At 41.6% G+C, this 19,539-nt stretch overlaps 1 protein-coding gene across 1 annotated transcript; it reads right to left on the bottom strand.

Annotated features, from left to right (window-relative positions):
- Nucleotides 1-16,795: 16,795 nt before the first annotated feature.
- LOC106575506 (putative potassium channel regulatory protein) lies at nucleotides 16,796-19,464 on the bottom strand. The gene is made up of 2 exons (XM_014152026.2): nucleotides 18,150-19,464; nucleotides 16,796-17,627 (listed from the first exon to the last, which is right to left on the bottom strand). Exons 1-2 carry the CDS (start codon nucleotides 18,719-18,721, stop codon nucleotides 17,372-17,374), a joined length of 828 nt encoding a protein of 275 aa, XP_014007501.2. The 5' UTR covers nucleotides 18,722-19,464; the 3' UTR covers nucleotides 16,796-17,371.
- Nucleotides 19,465-19,539: the final 75 nt, after the last annotated feature.

The raw sequence follows: 19,539 nt of genomic DNA, 5'->3' as shown, positions 1-19,539 counted from the left end.
CCTCCGCTCTCTCCACTGGCTTCCAGTCGAAGCTCGCATCCGCTACAAGACCATGGTGCTTGCCTACGGAGCTGTGAGGGGAACGGCACCTCCGTACCTTCAGGCTCTGATCAGGCCCTACACCCAAACAAGGGCACTCCGTTCATCCACCTCTGACCTGCTCGCCTCCCTACCTCTGAGGAAGCACAGTTCCCGCTCAGCCCAGTCAAAACTGTTCGCTGCTCTGGCACCCCAATGGTGGAACAAGCTCCCTCACGACGCCAGGACAGCGGAGTCAATCACCACCTTCCGGAGACACCTGAAACCCCACCTCTTCAAGGAATACCTGGGATAGGATAAAGTAATCCTTCTAACCCCCCCTTAAAAGATTTAGATGCACTATTGTAAAGTGGTTGTTCCACTGGATATTATAAGGTGAATGCACCAATTTGTAAGTCGCTCTGGATAAGAGCGTCTGCTAAATGACTTAAATGTTAAATGTAAAAATGTTTTATAGTTAGAAAGGTTTTTTATAGTACTACATACTCCTACTGTAGATAGATACTGCATTAAAGTAAGTTAGTCGGCAGCCCTATCAAATATAGTTGTGAACGCGAGTTCTAATACCGGGTCGGCCGTTCACGGATGGACTCCATTACACAGGCATATACAGAACTCTAAGCTTGTGACACATCCTGTTCTCAGGGTCTCAGACGGTCCTAGACGGCTGAGTCAGGAGTCAGGGCTCGGGTCAGGGCCCACCATGTGGTGCGTGGGTGTCTGGAACAGTCTGCAGTCTGACTTTAGAGGTTGTCCCAGGATGTATGGACCCCCATCCCACTCGTTCCACTCTAGCATGTCTCCATTGTTTCCTAGGACTTCTAGATAAAGTGCAAGATGATTCATTCAATAATTCATTCATCCATTGAGTCATTGTCTGTAATCTGAATTTCATTTATTACCAGTTGTGGCTAATTGAAGACAATGTAGCCTGGCAGGTAGCCTAGTGGTTAAGCGCGTTGGGCCAGTAACCGAAAGATTGCTGGTTTGAATCCCCGAACAATGTGCCCTTGAGCAAGGCACTTAACCCTAATTGCTCCTGTAAATCGCTCTGGTTATTAAGAGTGTCTGCTAAATGACGTTAATGTTCTGTGTACATGTGTTGTCTTTATGTACACTATGTGTTTGACTAATAGGTAATGACAGCCTTCTGAACTCTGATCCAATCTTTACTGCAACTCTGGAAGTATTAAAAAAAGTATCCTTTCTTTTCAAATGATATTCTCTAAACCCTGTATGGAGTGATGTGTGTATACTGTGTATATGTCCATTTGAATGGTTCCAGACAGCACCTGTGTGATAGCGGGAGAGCCATGCAGTGACTCACCATTGTGGGAAAACTGTAGGACTGTGGAGGTGCTAGACAGTGGGTTGGTAGGTGGTGGTCAGAGGGAATTTCCCCCCTTGGTCTGATATGGGTCTAGGTAGGCCCTGACAACTGATTGGACCTGTAACATGGTCTGTTTTGGTAGTTTAGTGTTAGCACTGTAAACCACATAGAGGGTTGTTGAAACATCCTGGCAGTTTCGGTACCGTTATAGAGTTTCCACGTCTAGCTGAGTGAAATCCCTGGGAAGAGAGTCACCGACTGACGGACAAGTCACGAGTCACCTTCTCTCTCCTGGGGTGGGAAGGGTGATGTCATGGCTTAGATGTTGGTTGCCATGGTTGCTGCACACAGAGCATATAGCTGTGTGTGTGTGTGTGTGTGTGTGTGTGTGTGTGTGTGTGTGTGTGTGTGTGTGTGTGTGTGTGTGTGTGTGTGTGTGTGTGTGTGTGTGTGTGTGTGTGTGTGTAAATGTAAATGTATGCGTGGGTGGGGGACTGAATTGACTAGTGGGTTTTCGTCCATGATGTCATTCTTGCAGGGTGACTTTGGCATGTGTGAATATGTGACTGATTGGGATCTGCTCTTTACCCCAAGGAAGCAGTCCAAGAAATGACATGCCTGCTTCTTGTGTACCCTCCTGAGAGACTTAATAATTATTTGATTTATTACCCAGAGATGGTCATTTGATCAGCCGCACACCCCAACCCCTCAGGCCTCTCTCCCCTTCCTCCATCACTCCTCTAAGGCGCCGTTCACAAAGGTACCCAATTCAGATTTTTTCTCTCACTAATTGGTCTTTTGACTAATCAGATCAGCTCTGAAAAAGAGCTGATGTGAAAATATCTGGTTTGATTGGTCAAAAGACCAATTAGTGCAAAAAATATCAGAATTGGGCTGTCTCTCTGTCTCTCTCAATTCAATTCAAAGGGCTCCATCTCTTCATCTCTCTCTCTCTCTCTCTCCCTCCATCTCTTTCCATTTCTCTCACTTCTCATCTCTCTCACTCGCTCTCTCTCTCCCTCTCTCTCTTCCTCCATCTCTCTCTTGCCATCTCTCTCTTTCTATCTCTCTCTCTCTCTCTCATCTAGCTCTCTCTTTCCATCTCTCTCTCATCTCTCTCCCTATCTCTAGCTGGAGGGTAGTAAGGCTAGTACAGAGTCAGTGTACGCTTTTAGGAAGGAATCACATTCATTCTCATTAGATATTGATCATGTCAGAAGGAAGAAATCACATTCGTTCTCATTAGATATTGATCATGTGAGTTGGAAGGAATCACATTCATTCTCATTAGATATTGATCATGTCAGAAGGAAGGAATCACATTCATTCTCATTAGATATTGATCATGTCAGAAGGAAGGAATCACATTCATTCTCATTAGATATTGATCATGTGAGTTAGAAGGAATTACATTCATTCTCATTAGGTCTGGATAATGTCAGATGGAAGGAATCACATTCATTCTCATTAGATCTGGATCATGTCAGATGGAAGGAATCACATTCATTCTCATTAGATCTGGATTATGTCAAATGGAAGGAATCACATTCATTCTCATTAGGTCTTGATCATGGCATATGGAAGTGGAGGGAGCATGACAGGGCAGAAATCCATAAAACCCAAACCGCCTCCAGGCTTCATGATGAACTCATACAGATACAGAACACCCTGACGCCATCAGTCTGTCAGTCTCACCTTCACTTATTGAGGGGCAAGGCCGGCTCTAGTCTTTTGCGGGCCCTAAGCGAGATTTGGTACATTTTAGATTTAAATCCTTGCAATTCTACACATTTTGCCATGGGTGTAGAGAAAATGTTGCAGTTTTATAACAGATTACATGCAATTCTACCCATTGCCATGGGAAGGAGAGAAAACATTGCATTTTTATGACAAATTTCATGCAATTCTATACATTTGCATGGGATGTAGAGAAAATGTAGCATTTTTATAACAGATTTCATGCAATTCTACCCATTTGCCATGGAGTGGAAAGAAATGGTTGCAGTTTTAAAGCAAATTTCCTGCAATTCCACAATTTTTTTTATGACTTAAGCCATGCTAACATGATATGACTAACAAAATGAATGGGGCCTCCTGGAGGTCAGGGCCAATGGGGCACGTGCCCTTTGTCCCCGGTCGGTATTTGGCCATGACTTACTACAAGTTTAGATACCATTCAAATCATTGTTAGCTGACATGGCTAATGGAGTGACTGACATACAGTAGCAAGAGAAAAACTGCTGATGCACAACTACATTTTGAAATTGCACCTGCTGTATTCTAGTATTCTTAGTATATTCAATAGTAAGTGGAGACCCGGGGGCCCTAAGCAACCGCTTATGTTGCTTATGCTTATATCGCTTAGGACTTTGGCTCTGTTGAGGGGAAACATCTACTGGACATGAAACAGCTAGAGACGGTTCATTTAGATGAGGATTTAGAATAGACTACAAGGGAATCAGTGAGTCAAGTTTCACTGAGTGGGTTTTCCGTTTGTTGTAGTGTATTAACAGTAGTAGTTCCTTATTTTTAGTCGAGTATACTACCATTGCTAGCCAAGCAAAACTTTAGAACTCTTATAGCACTTTGTTTTCCCAAAGCAACTGCAAGATCAGATCCCTGCCTTGAACTGAACTCCCAGCCCAGGTCTCAAGGGACTCACTGGTCTCAGTCTTTGTTTAGTCTACTACTGCACAACAGACAAAACACACCACTCGGGACGAGATGATGAGACGATCACTCGTCACTTCACTTCTGACCTCTCAGCTCTCTCAACACTATCTTTACCAACCGATACTGAGCCTAGTATCTGTGTTGTCATGACAACGTTATACGCTTACAAGAGATTTCCATGTCAACGGATGAATACGTGACAAGAAGCCTCAATGTGTATCGCTGTGTTTAAGAATCCAGCAACGGTTGCTTAAGGTCGCTGCAATCATGAACCTTTGTTGCAATCATGATTTTTTTTTGTGACCTTACAACATAATTGGTTTCTATGCTGACCCCAAAGACATCTGTGACACAGGAGACCAGACCCGGTCCACCAGTAGACCCCAGTCCACCAGTCGGAAAACTCACTCTGCACTACAATGCCTGTCACACGATCCAATTTTCCAATCAGAGTGATTGATAACCTTGTCTATACCGATCACCCTGAGGGGCTCATTGTCTCATTCAGCAGATTAACAAAAGTCAGCAAGATGATACATTTTCTAATCACTCAGTCGGTCTGCAAAGCGGTGATATCATCCTATAGAATGAGTGGAATAAATGCTATGACCATATAGGTCCAGTATTCATCCCATTAGTTCTATAATATAACACTCATGGCTCATCTTCTGTTTTGATAAGCATTGAATTGCTTCAGAACACCCATATTGATTTGAAAACCATGTTGAACTGTTGTAAAAGGAACCAATGAAATGTATGACTGGGGAATAAAAGAGCAGCCATCCAGGGAGATAGTCAATGTCAGTTTTCTCAGTCTGAGACGTGATGATGTCACCCTGTTCTGTAGAGTGCAGTGGGAAGGATAAACTGAGGCAGACTGATAGACGGTATTTATCTCATTAGCTGTTTTTAGACTCATGAATCATTTCAGACTCTGGGGATCAGGGGGAATTACAGGGGCATTCCCATTAAAACCTCAGACCTCAAAAGAACCTTCAAATGCACACACACACACACACACACACACACGGTTTTTAGGTTAAACTGAGTCAATGTGTATGAATCCCGGCTTGGGACATCATACCAACACTACCACCCTATATTAGCAGATAAACATTCTCCCTTCTCTTTGTCTGCCACAGACTGAATGTAATTTCTCTCCCAGTGCATTTGTGACAAAGGATGCTCATTCAGACATTCACAGCATATACACGAGGGAGGGGTGAGTTAAACTAATTTAGACAACAGTGCTAACTAACCACTCTTAATTGTACCATATATACACTGAACAAAAATATAAACGCAGCATGTAAAATGTTGGTCCCATGTTTCATGAGCTGAAATAAAAGATCCCAGAAATGTTCCATATGCACAAAAAGCTTATTTCTCTCAAACTTTGCCAAGAGAATCCATCCACCTGACAGGTGTGGCATATCAAGAAGCTGATTAAACAGCATGATCATTACACAGGTGCCTCTTGTCACCAGATCCTGAGGACCATTTATTTAAGGTGTCTGTGACCAACAGGATCTGTATTCCCAGTCAAGTGAAATCCATAGATGAGGGCCCCCCAAAATGTTTCTCAATTGACTGATTTCCTCATATGAACTGTAACTCAGTAAAAATCTTTGAAATTGTTATATGTTGCGTTTACATTTTTGTTCAGTATATTTGGGCGAGGACATTCCTGGGATGCTTTGTGGCTCTGTGTCATCACACCAGGAGCAGTTAATTGTTGGGAATGACCTCATCAGAATGCTGAGGTGATTGTATTCCTGTTTGACTGTCTTACGATCTTGCGGTCAGGAACGTAAGACAGTCAGTAATGAATTCCGAGGTTGAGGAATGAATGGAGGAATGCAGGCTTAAAGACCCCAGACTGCGACCCAAACGGACACAGTCAGTAATGAACGGCAGGATGTGTGGGTCATGTCTCATTAGACATTGCGGGTTAGTGTGACTCACTGAGACCCTAATAACCACTTATACACACATGCGCACACACACACACACACACACACACACCCACAACACAACACACATACCACTGATGTACAGACAGGGTATTGTGACCTGTTGCTCTTAGGTGACGTGAGACTTAACCGGTAACATGTCTTCCAAGAGCCCAGAAGACTAACTGATTTTATTTTATATGTGGCTGTTTGCTAACAGTGTCGTATTTTAGGTTTCTAATTTCTCCCTGCCGCTCTCCTCAGAGGCTTTTTGGATATGTTTGTTGCAAGTCGTAATTGCGGTTGAGAACAGTTTATGTAAGAAGAGACATGGAAGAGTTTGTTGAAAACAATAATTACCGAGGCAGTTTGTAAAATGTAGCGTGAGATAGTTCATCTAACAAGGCCCATCTTTGATGATGTTCTCTCCTTAAAGTAACTGTTCAGTGTTTCCAGATTTCTATGCAATATGACCTAAAATGAACTACAATATGAGTGAAATCGTTTTCCTTTCAAACAATTGTAATGAAGTATGTTAAAAGATTTTATGTGTTTGAATGGTGTGGGCGTACCCCAACAACAGAATGGTGTGGGCGTATACCGGTCATTAAAAATATTTACGTGAGTAAACCACTGATTGGCCGGCTCAGCCAATGAGCCAACATGACATCCTGTTCTATGAGGAAATAGCAAGCATTTTTTAAATGTTCTGTTTGAGATACAAGTTTGAGGTGGAGTTTTTGAAGTGTTTTTTTTCTCCAATTTATGCTTTGGCCACAAATACCAGTATAGGAAAAGTCAACAACATTATTTGGGTATGAGTTAACAGAATATTAACTTTTATAAGTTTGATTTTCACTCCACAGTTACTTTAAATGCTAAGGAAACATGGAAACCTTCATGTACTGTAACTCACCAAGCCTTTTGGAAACGTGCTGAGGGCTTATGTCAGCATTCATTTCGTTTTTTGGTTGTAAAGTCACAAATTGACACTGGCCTGTTTTTCCAAAGGAAATATCAAAGGAAACGTGTTCTGTTCTTTCAAAATAAGGATGTTGTTCAGTACTACAAGTCACAGGTCACATACCTTTGATTCATCATGAAACAAAATAAAAAGAATGGAAATAGTTCCACAAACGACAGCCAGTTCTACAAAACATTTACTGTAAAGGTTGGGGGTCAGAAAAACAGGCCAGTCTTTAGGTATGAGAGAGAAAATACCTCTGTGATGATTTAGAGAATACCAGACATTCCATTCATCCCTTGGCAGAATGTTGAGGCGACGTTAGACACGGGCCCATCGTTATGAATGCACACACCCACACACACACACACACACACACACACACACACTGGATCACCCTGCATTCTTTCCTAAAACTACAGTAGGCCATTCTTCCTGCCTATATTTGGTAGAGTGAAGAAGGGAATACCCTGTGATGACATCATGACTTTCTCCTGCCAAAGGGGAGCTTACAATCCGGAGGAGGACTTTGTAAAGTAAACTACATCTTTGTGTTTTTCCACCTGACATTCATTTGAATAGTTATCAATTCAAAGTTGCTTTTCCACTTAAATAAACCATATTGATCTGTTAGTCAGAATGAAGCATGAAACAGTGTATACTGCAGTATTATAGATTCGCCATGCATCTCAAGAAGACAGGTCATCAACCGTGCAGGGATGTTTTGGTGCGTTATTCTTTTAGCTCTCTCTTGGTCTTGGCAGGCATTTTCCACACTTCAGAGCTCCTAATGTAAACCTTGGTGGGTTTGAAAACAAACAAACAGCAAAGCCAGAGATTATAATCAGGGTGAATGTGGAGTTTAACAGCACAGATTCAACTGTTGTTTTTCCCTTCTCTGGACACGCCCATTCCCAGAGGAATATGGTGATGCTGGCTCTTTTGTTGCGGGGTGGGCGGTGGGGAGGGTTGGAAAGTGGGGCTGTCTAGTGAAGTTTGTGGCCTGTCTGCCACTTTTTTGGGCACCGACCAATGGAGCCGACCAAGGGCTGCCTGCCTTTTAATGCCAAAGAATTTCCCCCTCCACTCTGCTCTCTGCCCTTGCTCACTTCTCGTCACAGATCTGGCTAAACCAAATAGGTGAATTGCAATATTTTGAAGGGAAGTGACGGAGGATAGAGGGCATAGGAGGAAAGGGAGCGACTTTCGGGATTGAGACGAGGCTCTGGGCTCTGAAAGCAGTGAAGAGAGAGAGAGAGGCCTGTTATTTCCCTGGCGCCCACGGGACTGAGCGGTGTGAGGGAAGGAGGGAGGGAATGACGCCTGTCCTTTAATTAACTTCTACTACTACTCCATCATCCACTAGAAAGCAGCAGCAGCAGCAGGCTGGCTGGGTGCACAGATCAACAGTGTTGTATTGTGGAAATGGTTCGTTTTCTAGTTGAGCTGTAGGCCATATGGCTATAATAATATTTCAATGAATTTGGTTTATTTGCTATTTAAAAAAGTACTTTAAACACTTAAATGAACAATCATGTGGATTTTAGAAATGTGTACACTTCTATTGGTTCTATTTCTATATTTTGAATTCCCAGCCTCTCTAACCGACTCTCAGGATAAAGACTCCCTTTTTTCTCTCGCAGACATATAGAGAGCGGGAAAAAATATGATTTTTTTTTAGGAGAATATAAAAAGGAAGGCCTCCCGTAGTTCCTCTCAGACAGCTACTGTCACGGCGCGCTACTAGCTTTCCCTGAAGATGAAGACATCGGGCCAGCGTCAAAGCTGCCCTGATCACATGGTTGCCTTTCCCTAGCCTTGGGGTAAACAAGCTAATTAGCTAACACCAAGTTAATAGGCCATGCGATTGAAACCATTAAAATTAGTGGGCTTTACACACGGTGTTGGGCAATGGAGACATGTGGTAGTACAATAATGTCGGTGGTTAAAAGACAGACACTTTGGGCTGTGGTGCACCTAAAGTGGTGCACAAGGGGGGCGATCATGACAATGCATGGTGAGGTCATTAAACATGACATCATTGTCTGGACAGCAGCCAGGAGAGATGGTAGGCTTTCATCTCTCTCTTTCTCTCTTTCTCTCTCTCTCTCTCTCTTTCTCCTCTCTCTGCGCCCATTTCTCTTAAGACAACACAGACTACCTCTGTCAATCAGTCTCTCTTTCTCTCTCTCTCTCTCTCTTTCTCCTCTCTCTGCGCCCATTTCTCTTAAGACAACACAGACTACCTCTGTCAATCAGTCTCTCTTTTCTGTCTCTCTTTCTATTTCTTCGTTATCTCTCTCTTTCTTTCTTTTTAAGTGTCTATATTCGGTGTAGCCATTTACCTAGCCAGGCTGCCTGACTGCTTCTACATTCAACAACGAGTTAGCCCAAACAGAAACGGAAAAGACTCTCAGGAAACCAGGCAAGCCACTATTCATACTTCTCCTCAATTCATACAAATTGGGGTTCACCCCTGATGGCAGATTGTGACTGTTGGGCCTCTCTGGACTGTGTTCAGAGTCACGCGATGGTGGCAATGGTCCCCTCCAGAGGCCAGTGGCCCCCCTCTATTTATACAGAGCCCTGGTCTGGTGTGACGGCTGCTGTTGTCTGTGGCCTGGCTCTCTGAATAACCAGCTTTCTCCTCTGTAGGACCACCATGCTAATAGGGAGCATGGGTTATAGGGGGACAGAGGGGCACTGTGGACTGGGTGCTAATGGAACACGCTAACAGAATGTTAGACTGACTGTCTCTTTCTGTCTCTTACACTCTCAATAAAGCTTTTTCTTTCTCTTATTATTCTCAACCACTCTCTCCCTGTCTTTCTTTTGCTTTCTGTCTCTTTCTCTCTCACTCTTTCTTTCTCTCTCTCTATCTCTCTCTCACATACTCTCTCTCTCTGGCATGTTGTCCTTCTTGGATGTCTGCCGACATACAGTATGGTTGCATAGGTTTTGATGTACTAACACACACACACACACACACACGCACACACACACACACACACACACACACACACACACACACACACACACACACACACACACACACACACACACACACACACACACGACTAATGCCACTAACGCGTGCCCAAACTTGCGCCATGCTTCAGATTACTTCGACTGGGTGGAGTGTTGGCTGAACGTGGGAATATTCCAGAAGTCAGAATTTCAGGCATTTGCTGTCGTTTGCTCCGGCACCTTGGTTATGCTGGCAGGGAGCAGCTGCTGTCATTACAGACACTGTACTGTGTGTGTGTGTGTGTGTGTGTGTGTGTGTGTGTGTGTGTGTGTGTGTGTGTGTGTGTGTGTGTGTGTGTGTGTGTTTCTTTCCCTACCAACGGCTTGGGAGAAACACTCTTGCTGCATCAACCAGCCACTCCCACACAGGGAGGAATGGGAATAGGATGATGTTGACCCCAAGCCACTGATCTTTGTGTTTTATATAGAGTTTTTATTTACGTACATTTCCACATGAAGTAACAGAAAACTAGTACTAAAAAAACGAACCTAATTGGTCCATAAAAATGTGCTCATAACAGAATACCTGAGAGACTAACTACAGGTTTATAACCATAATTAAAACTAACGTTTGGTTTGGACTACATAGATATGAGACTACTTTTAAAACCTGACAATGTTCTCGGTATCAACACACAGACACACGTTATTCCCCATATCGCCTCTCACAGCCCCACACTGCACTTGCTGGGCATTCCCCAAACTTTAAGAGTTACGACCTGGTGACAACTTGTTCTGGCTTTATTTCTGTACATCGCGTTTGTCGGCCATATTTGTTTATGCTGTGGTGTCTGGTGATCACAACCCTGGATCTGGATTCTGTGTCCTGTTTTGTGTTGCATTGACGGGTTGGGCTACTGCTACTGCATGGATACTGTTAGGCCCAGTCCTAAAAGAATCTCTAGAACCTTCTCCCCCTACAGATGTAGGATCTTAAATTGATCAGCCTGTTGCAAGAGCACTTTCCTGCAATGCAGGGGGGAATTTAAAACGTGTGGTGTATTTGAGGTTTAAAAGGTCTTCTGAAGTTTGTAATTTCCACTGTTAAATTTCGGTCTTGATTTTCCCTTCCAAAAAATGTATCAACCCCTACAAAAATATCTATTAATTATAATCCACATAATAATCCACATCTGGCTCAAATTAAGATCCTACATCTGTAGTTCCACCCTATGGTGTTTGTAGATCTGAGGGAAGTGGATAGTTGTAAGCAACATGGTGGAAGTTACCTAAGTCCATTTGGAAGACTGTAATAAAATCCTTACCATATTGCTTAACCCTATCCAGCCCCTTCATATCTGAAATCACTAAATGGGAAGGAGCCTATGGCTAGAGGATAGGTCTCAGTATGGAAAGGGATGGGGACTAGTGTAATTGAAGAGGGTAGCAACTAGTCCTTTATAAATAGTCAGGAATCAAGCACACGTGGAATGATTGCTCAGAAATACAGACAAACATTTAACCTGATGGGACATGAAGAAAGATAAAGATAGACAGAGAGAGATAAAGATAGACAGAGAGAGGGGTTGAGAGGTGCACAGGGGATATAGGACACCTTTTGCTCCTGTGTTGTCTTGTCTCCATGGACTTCAGTCCGCCATTTTTACCTCATCAGTTGATTATATAGAAATGAGCTTCATTATCTTCTTTAGTTTTCATGAACTAATCTATACTGAACAAAAATATTAACAAAACATGTAAAGTGTTGGTCCCATTTTTCACGAGCTGAAATAAAAGATCCCTGGATACCACGAAATTGGGGAGAAAAAAAAGAACAAAAAAGTTTTTTTACATCCCTATTAGTGAGCATTTCTCCTTTACTAAAGATAATCCATTAACCTGACAGGTGTGGCATATCAATAAGATGATTAAACAGCATGATCATTACACAGGTGCACCTTGTGCTGGGGATAATAAAAGGCAACTCTAAAATGTGCGGTTTTGTCACACAACACAATGCCACAGATGTCTCAAGATTTAAGGGAGTGTGCAATTGGCATGCTGACTGCAGGAATGTCCACCAGTGCTGTAGCTAGAGAATTTAATGTTCATTTCTCGACCAATGTTGTTTTAGAGAATTTGGCAGTACATCCAACCAGCCTCACAACCGTTGACCACGTGTAACCACACCAGCCCAGGACCTCAACATCCGGCTTCTTCACTTGCGGGATTGTCTGAGGAGGGGGATGGGGGTGCTGAGTAGTATTTCTGTCTGTTTGTGGGGAAAAACTAATTCTGATTGGCTGGACCTGGCTCCCCAGTGGGTGGACCTGGCTCCCAAGTGGGTGGGCCTCTGCCCTCCCAGGCCCATGGCTGCGTACCTGCCCAGTCATGTGAAATCCATAGATTAGGGCCTAATGAATTTAATTCAATTTACTGATTTCCTTCTATGAACTGTAACTCAGTAAAATCTTTGAAATTGTTGCTTGTTGCGTTTATATTTTTATTTAGTATATACTTTATTCATACAGGGGATCCCCACTCTACCACTTCCACTGAAACATGGGCTTTCAGTTGTCCCTGTAAACTGGGTATATTTCAACACCATTAAATGTAGGCTATGTTTGTTGATAGGATCCACTGTCATGTTTTGTTTCACTTATGGGACATCAGCTGTTTCTGAGGTTGGCCATTTGCAGATACTGTGGGTCTTCTGTTGCAATAGCAGACATGTCTGTCATCTCTGATGCCTTTTGTCGATACAGAAAACATGAATACAATCTTCGGGTCGCACGCGGACGGCAGGTGTCACAGATTAATGCGGGATTTAGTAATTGGCATGATATTTTAGAGTATTTTATCCATAGGCCTATAATGAAGATTTGGATAAATGAAAAACACCTTTGTAAGACCAATGTTCCATTACATAGGCCTCCGATACATTACATACATTATTTCAAGGATTTAAAGGGTTCATAGACTATAACCTATACAATGCATTCCAAATATTAGCTCATTGCTATTTAAATGAAGACGACAAATTCAGAGTTTTGTTTTCCAACACATTTTTCTTTTCGATAATCAGACTGGGCTAACTTATTTCAGTGAGCACGCGAAAATACTCTTCCAAGCAGAGTTGACGATCGTTTGTTGAGTAGCCTTACTATGTCTGACTGCAAATATTTTCGAAAACGAATTGTTTCTATTTCGTGTATATTCCTTTCAGATAGACTTTCAGCCTATAGCTATAGCGTGTACATTAATTGAACTGTAATGAAACAAATTATGTTTTAATTTAACAACTACCTAGAAATGTACTACATTTCATGTAGCCTAAGTAGTGTGACATCAAAATTTAACATTAAAATACATTATTTCAAATCAATTAATGAACTAAGCGTGAAACTAGGCGTGAAAATGTATATAATTTACGACTAAACACACGCACTTTCAAAATACAAAATTTTGCTCTTACAATTTTGATCACAGAAAACGAGAAACAAAGTGATGATATTGAAAATGTAAAAATTGAAAAGATTAAGGCAATTCCACCAACAACACTTTCAACTGCTATTTCATTGTATGAAGCAACTTTAAAACGACGTTATCAACGAACGGAATATTTTCATCATCATTGCAATGCAGTGCAGCCATTGTTCGTTGGCGTTGACGCGCTAGATACAATTCCCCACTGTAGGGCCTCGGCCGATCAAACCACGCCAAATTACCCGCCAAATAGTTCCTAACACAGAGTTAAAGAAAAGGCCTGACTGCTCCTGACGACCAACGGTGGAAAAGGTACTCAATTACATACCTTAATGGAAAATGACTCAAGTAAAAGTGAAAGTCACCCAGTAAAATACTACGTGAGTAAAAGTCGAAAAGTATTTGGTGTTAAATATACTTAAGTATCAAAAGTAAATGGAATTGCTCAAATGTACTTAAGTATCAAAAGTAAAAGTAGAAATAATTTGGACTTCCTTATATTAAGCAAACCAGACAGCACCATTTTCTTGTTTTTAAATGCATGGATAGCCAGGGTCACACTCCAACACTCACATCATTTACAAATGAAGCGTTTGTGTTTAGCGAGTCCGCCAGATCAGAGGCAGTAGGGATGACCAGGGATGTTCTCTTGGTAATTATGTGAATTTGACCATTCTTGTCAAAATGTAACGAATACTTTTGGATGTCAGGGAAAATGTATGGAGTTAAAAGTACATTATTATCTTAAGGAATGTAGTGAAGTAAAAGTAAAAGTTTCCATAAATACAAAAAGTAAAGTACAGATACCGAAAAAAGCGACTTAAGTAGTACTTTCAAGTATTTTTACTAAAGTACTTTAAACCACTTCTGAAGACTATAGTCATCACTTAACCGAACTTCGAAAGGCGACTTCTTCTCTCCCCGAGGCGCAAGTCTTTGGAAGAGGGCTCGCCGATGATGGTTTTATAGAGATGGGGGGTGGTCGCGCTCTGCCTATATATAAAGGCGATGGAGGATGCGTTGATCTATTGGTTCGTGTGTATTATCGCTTGTGTCGGCTGAGATCAAGTCATCTCCCTTTTTTCTTCAAATGCCTTCGCCCCGCCTCCCTCGCAAAACTAGCGCTATAGGGTAGTTTATAAATAGGCTACTACAGTAGTAACAAAAGAATAGAACTTCCTTGAAGCGTGATGATCGGCTGGTTAAACTCACTGGAATATTATGTTGTTTCAATCCGCAGCTTCCTGTGCACATTGGGAAGAGTCTAAACGGGATCATTGGCTATAGGCTACCGTCTCCAGGTGTCATACGCGCAGGTAAGTAGCACGATGTCTAGTCATTTATTCTCACTCAGTCGGTCTGTAACATTTTTTTCGTCAAGTCGGTGTGACAGCTATTGTGACCGTTATTCTCACTCAGTCGGTCTGTAACATTTTGTTCATCAAGTCGGTGTGTGCAGTTGTTGTTATGATCGCCGTGTGTGTTCCTCAATAAATACATTGTTTGAAATAGCCTACCTTAAAATATTATTACATTTCATAAATTACAATTATACTATAGCCTGTACACTTCCTTATTTGTATTTGATTAACAGATACATACTAATGCTTGATGTGGAGGGTCGACTGTTTACAATAACAATGACCTCGTGTAACAGACAGTAGACTCAGCCACTGGAGAAAAACAACTTTAGAGGCATCAACAACTTGATCAATTTAGAAACGGTTACATCATCAACTGTAACTAATAAGAGGCGGGACTTCCGTTTATAAGTTCGGGAGTTCTCCACATCAACTGCTGTTTTATCACTGCCAGAGCCTAAGAAAATATGTAATAAGTGAGAGAAATTAATATCAATTATTTAAAAATATATACATTATATTATATAATGCAACAATGCATGGGCTTGTCAATCTCAACTGTTAATTTCTGTATTATCAATAGTGGTGCTTAGGGTAGACCGAGGCTAAATTAACACTTTTTGCCTTTTACTTATTTCTGATAAGATTGTTTGAGTTAGATTAATCATATTTTTATACAAACAACACACATGTCTCAGCTACCATTATACACTGTAACTAAGTTTCTAGGACATACAGCCGTTTACAGTTCAACGAGAGTGGCAGAAGTGAAATGTTACAATTGACCCTGTCAGCAGGGTTAAATGTAACAGGCTGCAGGGTTCAATCTAACACTCTCTTCAATTGTAAAAATAAGTGGTAATTGAAAAATGTAATGATTTGAAACTGATATTTAGATAGAAATCCACTAAGTTGACAAAAAAATATTTTGATAGAATTTTTTGGGCATGTCATATTGGCCAAAATCTAATTATCCAAAATGAATATAAGCATTTAAAAGTATGAACTGTACTTAAAAAAAAGAAGGTATTATCTTAGTTGTACTGGGAAACTTGATGTAAAGAAGTGAAATGTTATATCATTATCTGAATGTGTCTAAATACCATATAAAATACCAAATTATAAAATGTGTTTCATTTGACCCCCAATTACTAATTTTCATCTAATCTGAGTCTTTTGAAAGAAATACTAGAATAATTATTGTCATCAACTAATCAAAATATCTATTCTTACGGATAAATTATATATAATTAGATACATGGGGAATGTTCCACTGGTCATAAAAAAAATGGAGGCATCAAGAATATTCACGTTAGGCCTCAAAACACTTTTTGGTCAATAAAATAAATAATTATTGACTGGTACTCCTAAAACATCTCAGCTATGTAGAGACATTAACCAAGTATTAGCACATTGAATAACAGCTTTCTAAGTGGTTTCTAATTGTAGCTGTTCACAACTGACCCTGTGCATACTACCACTTGTGCAATAAAGGCCCATACCTCATGGCAGAGTACGCAGCATGCTGTTATTGTTCCATGACCATACTATCCCAACCTCATTGGCTTTTCTTGTCTTGTTTCAGATAGAGGAGAACTCTAGCCATCCTTCATACCCAGCTGATGGGTATGTGTGAATGTGTTAGTGTAGATGTGTCAGGCCTTGCAGTGCTGAAGCAGCACAGAATGGTTTGTGGGTAATACAGGGATACAGGCTGTACTGTGCTGTTGCAGTAACGCCTGGAGAAACATGGAAAAAAGGATTGGAAGAGTGAAAGCAATACACAAATAGTTCCACCTGCTAGGCTAAGTCCTGGAGGGCCACGGTGAATGCAGGCTTTTGTTACAACCCAGCTCTAACACACCTGATTCAACTAATTGTGGTTTAAGACCACAATCAATTAAATCAGGTGTGCCGGAGCAAAAGCCTGCATATACCGTGGCCCTCCAAGACCAGAGTTGCCCAACCTGTGCTTACACCCATCCTATCCTCTCAGACCTATGATAAGTGTCTAAGGCAAGGGCTTGAGAGTTCAGACTGGGTACAAGAGAGGGTGGCTGTGGTGTTATGTGCATGTCTGTGACAACGTGAGCGAAGCCTGAACATCCGAGGCTTGTGACCGCCATTCTGTGACTGGCTGCCTTGCTGTAGCAGCACGTAAATATTGGAGTCACCACTGCTGAAGCCTCCAGTATTGACGGTGCTGTTGAAGCAAAGCATTGCCGTTCGACATCAGTCTATGGGCTACCTGGTTGAATTAAACAAAAAGTTATATTTTTTATGTTTTATTTGTGTTCTTGATCAAATACATTCTCAATTCTATTTCAAATTAGAGAATTGTACTTTTGGAAATATACTTTAGGACACAGGAAATTGATGTCAAATAAAATATACTGTATAAATTGAGACTAATGGTGAGGTGAAGCATATTGACATTATGGCCCTCAACATTATTATCCTTTGTCGCCATCTGCTGGTCAATCCAGTCTGACTCTCAGAGAATGGGTCCATCTCAATAGTCTGAAGTCCACTGACATTACAGAACATGACATGGAAAGGGAACCACTTTAGACTTTTGAGATGCACCCTGACACTGAGTTCACTTTTTATTTCCTTCACCAAGCTGGCTCTGTGTGTCCTCTCTTCTGAGATGTTCTGCCCTGGGGGTTTCACTCAGTACAACGATCTGGGTATTCCTGCTCCTTTCAAACATGTAGCATTCAATCTTCTCCTCATGGGAAACTGTCCTTGTGCCGATCAGACGGAACCCATCCTTCAGAAGGGTGTCTACCAGCAGGCCCAGGACGTTGGTGCTGTTGAGAAGCTTTCTGTCGTCCGGCTCAATAGTTACAAACCTGTAAGAGTAAAACAATGCAGGTTTGGTCTTTAAAAACTGTGCATAATATAGTGCTTTGAATAAACATACAAGAGTTATTACAGATCCAGTGTTTCCCCTAACATTACACAGGCGAGAGTCTATACACTAGGAAACCATCTGCTCCCCCTGTCCCCCTCCTGCCCCCTGGACTTCTCACTTCCCCCCTGCTGCTCCCCCAATGGACAATCCCTCAGGGACATTCTACCTGCCCCAATCGACATTCACCCTGCCCCCAACCCCCAATGGACATGTATTAGTGTTACAGTTGTAAATATGTGTATATTTTAATTATTATTTGTATTGTTTCATTCACTTCTCTTTTGACCTGCACTGTTGGAGCTCGGAGCTTAAGAAATTCACTGTACCCTGCAATTATATTTGCAACTCTGTGCATGTGACTAATAAACTCATCATACAGTATGGAGCCCTTGAGGAATTGGCCAATGGGAGACACTGAGATGTGTATAATAGCCTACAGGTGAGTGTAACTTCCCCTCACCTGGCAGAGAAGTCGTCCCTGGCTAGTTGGTCAGTCCCACATTGGAACACCATGTCGTGGTGAGAGGGTCTCTGGACCGGTACAGGATGAGGTGTGCTGGAGTTCTGAGGCAGGTGTGGGAAATTCAGATTTGGATGTTCCACGAAAACGGATATCCTTGTCGCCAAAGCCTCGAGAGTTTTGTTATTGGAGCAGAATATTCGGAAGAATCCGTGAGTTTCCTGGACAGAGAAGCGCAATTCTAGAACCTCAACTCTGGATCGATGGATGTTCCTCTCAACCCAAAGTGCCAATGGATACAAACCATAGAACTGTGCTTCTTGAGCCAAGCCATTGTAGTCAGAGAATTCTGCTGGCAAGGTGATTTGACCTGTCCTCATATAATCCAGGATGTATTTAAAGAAAGTCCAATCTCTATCTACAAAAACTTGTCCACTGATAACTTTAAAGTCTGTGTCTTTGCCATCCAGGATCCTAGCTATTCTTGAGTCTTGGTGTCTTCTGAGAGTTGACAGAGTAGTGGTGAATTTTTTACCTCCAATATTAAATGTTATTAAGTCCTGGGCACTCATGTTTAGATAACTGACAGTTTAAATCATTGCAGACAAGAATAGGTCTAAGGAGAGGAGTGGTATTCAGTGAACATATCCTGGCAACACCAACCGTAAACAAAACAAATCTCATGCTAGGTGAGTGCAGTCACATAACTTCAGTTGGAGAGGCTGGTGATAGTACAGAATGTTACCACCAGGGGCTAATATGAGCAACAAATTGAGATCGATCATTGAGCCCCAATGGAGTAAATTGAGTAATAAAACACAGGAGGTTGGAGGCATCTTAATTGGGGAGGATGTGCTCGTGGTAATGGCTGGAGCAGAATAGTATGAAATACATCAAACACATGGTTACTAATCCACACAAATGTAGCAGTGATTGGTTTGGCTCCTGACAGTAGACATTGGTCTAAAATTACATCTACATTCATTCAACATGGGATTAGCGTTATCCTTTTTTGGTTGCATTGTTTATGTTTTAGCTTTGTGTCTCTTTTATTCAGACTACCCCCCTGTCTGTTTAGTTCAGTAAATGACAGTGAGTGGCACTTAATCTGCACTAATCTGAAAAAACAGGAGGGGTAATATGTGAGAATATGTTTCTGTAGTTTCCCCAAATTCAATATGATAATGTTTATTTAGTTGTAGGTAATACATTAAAGCAATGCTAAACAAGAAAATGTAGTGATTTGATTGTTTTTTGTTCAAATATTAGTGTAGCTACATTTGTGTGGATTAACAGTAAAGTCAATTCATTTTTTGTTTAATTTGTGAAGCATTGATCTTCAGTGATTCTTCATAATGAAGTCCTCCCTTTGGGCTCAAATCCAACCTAT

Source organism: Salmo salar, chromosome ssa17 (assembly GCF_905237065.1).
Source record: "Salmo salar chromosome ssa17, Ssal_v3.1, whole genome shotgun sequence".
Classification (NCBI taxonomy): Eukaryota; Metazoa; Chordata; class Actinopteri; order Salmoniformes; family Salmonidae; genus Salmo; species Salmo salar.
The sequence above is the reverse complement of the archived record's forward strand: the minus strand, read 5'-3'. Positions and strand labels throughout refer to the sequence as shown.

Bases quoted from the DNA above. Each gene is read 5' to 3' on its own strand.
- LOC106575506 (XM_014152026.2), bottom strand. From the start codon at position 18,721: ATGAGTGCCCAGGACTTAATAACATTTAATATTGGAGGTAAAAAATTC. The intron at 17,628-18,149 runs GTGAGGGGAAGT...TTACTCTTACAG, and splicing joins AGGGACGACTTCTCTGCCAG to GTTTGTAACTATTGAGCCGG.